We start from the raw sequence: 5,334 nt of genomic DNA on the forward strand, positions 1-5,334 counted from the left end.
ATATAAAGTAACGAATAAACTAGTTTATATATACACACCCACACACACACATGCACACCCCCTATAATGTGGATAGTGAAAAAAAAAATCATTTCTTCCAAAGTGTTATTTGCAAATGATGCACTCACAATATACAGCACTAACTTTAAGTAAACGTTTACAGACAGAAATATTTATTTTGTAGTAAAATGACATGGAGAGTTAACTAAAACTGACTTAGCTAAAAATTCCAATAAATATTACATTAGAAACTAGCATTAACTAATAGTAACAACAATAATAATAATGGTTTTTCAAATTTTGGCCCAAGGCCATCAAATTTGGGGAAAGGGTAAGTCAATCCTATTGACCCCCAGCGCTCAACTGGTACCCTTGGCTGGGAGAGCTAATGGTTCTGGCAGCAAAGGTGGTTTTGAGGGGAGAAGGGGACAGGCCAGTTGATTACATCAACCCCAGGATTTGACTGGTACTTACATTTTATTGACCCCCCCTTTCCCCTATTCATGACAAACATTTTCATAAGCCTAACCAAGCCATCTTGTCAACACACCCAAGTATTTAATTACTGGATTAACAGCAGTAAAATATTTTAATTTGTTCTTTAAGTTTATTGTTTCTTTAGGATTATTTATTATCCTTAATTAGAATAAGTTAATCTTATATCAGTAATAAATATATCTTAATGAATGACAAAAGAAAAGGAGTCATGTAATCACATTCATTAGCTTACAGCAGTTTCTGCCATAAGCTATAGGATGTTACATAAGCACTCAGCTCTGAATGCAGAGCTTCTTATAACAGAATTATGAGACTCCTGTTCTTTTGTCATTCGTTAATAACTCACCTAACACTGAACTTGAAAGCAGTGGTTCTCAACCAATTGTTTTACCTATGGACTTCTTTGGGTACTATTTTATCCTTGTGGACCCTCATAGCCATTCCACGTTTAAAAACTAGCTTTATAGATACTTTCAAAATTCCTATTTCGTTTTTGGCCCCCCTATGTTCACTTGTATGGCTTTGCAATAATAACACTCTCTGAGAGAACAAGTTCCAGTGGCCGGAAATTCTGTAAAACATCAGAGAAAGAAACCAAGCTGTCTTTTGCAATAAATACATCAAAATCAAAAATGTTTTTTCATGGACCCTTCAAATACTACCGAGGATTCCCAATTTTGCTTGCACGAGCCCCCCATCCCAGGGTCATATGGACCCCAGTTGAGAACCCCTGCTCTAAAGCATAAAATGTATTGAATTCTAACAACTGGTTATTAGTATCAGTATGTGTAAGTGATAATCATAAAATAAGTAGATATATCTCTTCATGTTTACAATAGAATAACGACACTGAAGAGTGAGTGTGTGTGAGAGTGTGTGTGTGTGTGAGTGTGTGAGTGTGTGTGTGTATAAAATACTGCAAAGAAAAAGAAAAGAGCAGGGAAATAAACGAGGTTTTGTAGAAGTCAAAAACCAATGGAAAATAGACGACTAAAAGAATGAATTGATAATGTGGATTTAAAATATATTGTGGTTGTGATGGTGGCGGCATGTGATGTGGTGGTGGTGGTGGTGGACAATGTTGTAGTAGTAGTAGTAGTGGGTGTGATGTGGTGGTGATTGTTTAAAATGAGAGAAAAATGGCAGTTTTATTATTATTATTGAAATCATTATTGTTGTTGTTGTTGAATTGAAGCAATCTCTAAAAGTCGTAGGGGCCTGAAACCAAAAAGGGAGTATTGGGGAGGGGTGTGTAGCTGGTTAGATAGAAGTAAAGGGTTATTATTTCTAGTAAGTAAATATACAGGGGATCATCTATTACAAAAGCATCTTCACCAAAAGAAGGGGAAACAAAAAAAAGATTAAAATTTTCTTTTTTTAGACTGTGGTACATAAGATAACAACACTGAGTCAGACATTTTTATATATATGTGTATATATATATATATATATATATATATATATATATATATATATATATATATATATATACACATATATAGATATACATATATAAACATGTGTGTATCTACATGTGTAGATATGTAAACACACAAATGCGTGTATATCTATGGAGACACTGTTCATTCACATGCACCGAATACAAAGTTTCAAGAAAATTTGCAAAAAAAAAAATTTTTTAAAAACTCAAAAAGAAACGTGAAAAAAAATAAAAAAATAAAATTGGGGTGAAGTTCGTTGGCTGATGATTTAGCTGGCCTCTAAAATAGACGGCTGGCTGGCGACGATGAGTAGTGGTGGTGGTGGTGTCAGTAAGAGATTAGATCACGGGAGGAGGAAGAGGAAACATGAGAAGATGAAGAGAAGGAAAGAAAGTAGGAGGCAAAAAGAGATGTGGTGTCACCAATTCCTTTTTTTTTTTAGATCTGCTGCTACCAGTTAGCTCCAGCATAGAAGTCCTGCTTCTCCAGTCAGCAGCTTGCAGCAATACCACTGACCACTTTAGAACTTATCATTATAACTAGTATTATTATTATCATTACTGTTATCGTTATTATTATTATAATTATTATTACTGTTATCATTATAATTATCAATTAAAATTATTATTATTATTATCGTTATTATTATAGGCACAACTGGGACAGTTCAACTAAAATAAGCAACCAGAAGGATTTTTAAGTCTCTTCCTCTGCCTCCTCCTCTTCATCCTCCTCGTCTTCTTCCTCATCATCCTCTTCATCTTCTTCGTCTTCTTCATCCTCATCTTCATCTTCGTCTTCCTCTTCGTCTTCATCGTCATCCTCTTCATTGTACATTAGATTGGAATTCTGCATGTCCGTGCTGTTCTGCAAGCCATCGTCTTTCTTCTTTTTCGACGTGGACACGGTCAAGTCAAGTGGAGTGTCTCCAAGACGCTTAGTTGGTTTCTTAAACATTTTGTCCTCTCCAACCAAATCTAGATTTAAAACAAGAACAAAAACAGGTCAGCAAACACAGGCCAAAAGATTACCACATAAACAACAATGACAATCAACCCTTTACCATTTACACTGGCCATATCGGGGCCCAAATATTCTACATGTTTTGTTAGAGCTGGCCAATTCCAGCCTCTAACATCTACCATACAATGTTATTCTAAAAATATGCAATCACATGTGACTGAAACCTTTGGAATGCAGTGTGTGAGAAGACCCGGCAAGCCAAATGAGACAATAATCCGAGGCCTCTGCCAGGGGTGTAGCCAGCCCACTTATGCATACCTTTCGTTCATTGGACACTAAACTCTGCTTGTGAAGACCTGTTGAGGCAAGTGAAATCAAAATCGAACTAAATTCAACGACTGGCACCCATGCCAACATTGTCTCCTTCATTGGACACATAACTCGGCTTGCGAAGACCTGTTGGGGCAAGTGAAATCGAAATCGAAATCGTACCAAATTCGATGACTGGCACCTGCCTGTGCCAGTGGAATGCTAACAGCACCGTCTGAGCGTGATCATTTCCAGAGCAGCCGTCTGGCTTCCGTGCCAGTGGCACATGAAAACACATTCGAGCGAGGTCATTGCCAGTGCTGATGGACTGGCTCCTGTGCAGGTGGCATGTAAAAAACACCTTTTTGAGCGTGACCGTTGCCAGTACCATGTGACTGGCCCTTGTGCCGGTGGCATGTAAAAGCACCCACTACACTCCCAGAGTGGTTGGCATTAGGAAGGGCATCCAGCTGTAGAAACTCTGCCATAACAGATTGGAGCCTGGTGCAGCCATCCGGTTCACCAGTCCCCAGTCAAATTGTCCAACCCATGCTAGCATGGAAAGCGGACGTTAAACGATGATGATCATCACTGAAATCTTGAAGCTACGAGATAATACAGGATGAATTCAAACCAATTTGAATGGATAAGCATTATGTTCGACAAAGTAATCGGAATGATACAGGGTTAAACCACTCAACAAATGTCCGAATAAACTGATTTCCTCTTATCTTGGAACTGCTAGAAACCACAAAAAGTGGGCCAATTCTAAACGACCACAAAATGAAGTCATTTACTTCTGATCATGTTAACAATCAGATATGCTAATTTCTTCAAATGTATCTCCTTTTCATATTAGAATACATTTGTATTGGTTTAGGGCAGAAGGGGTTGACAAACTTCTTATATCATTGATCTCATCATGGAACCATTGATAATTTATCGATCCCAACCCCTCATAAGGGGGAGAGTTGTATTTTCTCTGAAGCTTGATTTTATTAGCCAAAGTTAACTCTAAGATTAGAAAGAACTACACCAGTGATTCCTGACCCTTTTATTTAAATGAGTTTGCCCATGGACCCCTTTTAATATGCTTATCCTTATGTATGTATGTATATATATATATATATATATATATATATATATATATATATATATATATATATATATATGAGAGACTTTGAATTTAGTTCACGGACCCCCAGTACTACCTTTGCAGACCACCAAGGGTCAGTGGAACCCAGGTTGAGAACCATTGAACTACACTATCAGAATTGTGAAAGCATGGACTAAACTCCCCTCATCAGTTCTTAATCTGTCAGGACATTGCAGTCTCCAAAACTCCCCTGTTTCCCCAAATTTCTGCCTATCAACCCTTTCTTCTTTTTAAGACCCTTTTAATGTTCACCTTTCTGTCTTCTGTGACTCTTCATTTTTCTCTCTTATCCTGTGTGTTGTGAATGTACTTCTTAACAATAATAGGTTAAGACAGCAATGAAAGCTTTCTCTCTCCTCCTTTAACATTTACTACTGACAAGTCCTGTACCTAAGCACTCCATACAATAAGCTCATTATTATCTTATTGTGAAGGCATGTGGCTTAAATGGTTAGGATATTCAGCTCAAAAACTTAAGGTCATGTGCTTGACACATTGTGTCCTTGAGCAAGACATTTCATTTCACGTTACTCCAGCCCACCCAGCTGGCAAAAATGAGTAGTCCCTGTATTTCAAAGGGCCAGCCTTGTCACATTCTGAGTCACACTGAATCACCCTGCGAGCTACATTAAGAGTACACATGTCTGTGGAGTGCTCAGCCACTTGCACGTTAATCTCACAAGCAGGCTGTTCCATTAATTGGATCAACTGGAACACTCATCGTTGTAACCAACAGAACGCCAGTTTATTATTATTAATATTATTATTAAAAACTATATGCTATGAAGCATTTAGTCTCAATGTTTCCAGTTTTCAAAAAATTTAATCAGGTACCAGAATAAGATCTTAAAATTTCAACAGAATGTCTTCCCTGGCATAAATAATTTTAGTACTGTTTTTATTCAACAGCTGGAAACACAAGCTAATTACTTAAATATGAAATAAGAGTAGTATCTGTTTATTAAT

The 5,334-nt window shown here is 37.2% G+C and overlaps 1 protein-coding gene across 2 annotated transcripts in view; it reads right to left on the reverse strand.

The window, feature by feature from the left end:
• Positions 1–6: 6 nt before the first annotated feature.
• The window catches only part of LOC106880951 (glutamic acid-rich protein), a 68,523-nt gene continuing 63,195 nt past the window's right edge, over positions 7–5,334 (reverse strand). For both annotated transcript variants that reach the window (XM_014931134.2, XM_052976204.1), the window contains exon 3: positions 7–2,917. In XM_014931134.2, the coding sequence (XP_014786620.1) occupies positions 2,637–2,917 (281 nt within the window). In that variant the 3' untranslated portion in view covers positions 7–2,636. The remainder of the gene's footprint in view (positions 2,918–5,334) is intronic.

This window comes from Octopus bimaculoides, chromosome 1 (genome assembly GCF_001194135.2).
Source record: "Octopus bimaculoides isolate UCB-OBI-ISO-001 chromosome 1, ASM119413v2, whole genome shotgun sequence".
NCBI lineage: Eukaryota > Metazoa > Mollusca > Cephalopoda > Octopoda > Octopodidae > Octopus > Octopus bimaculoides.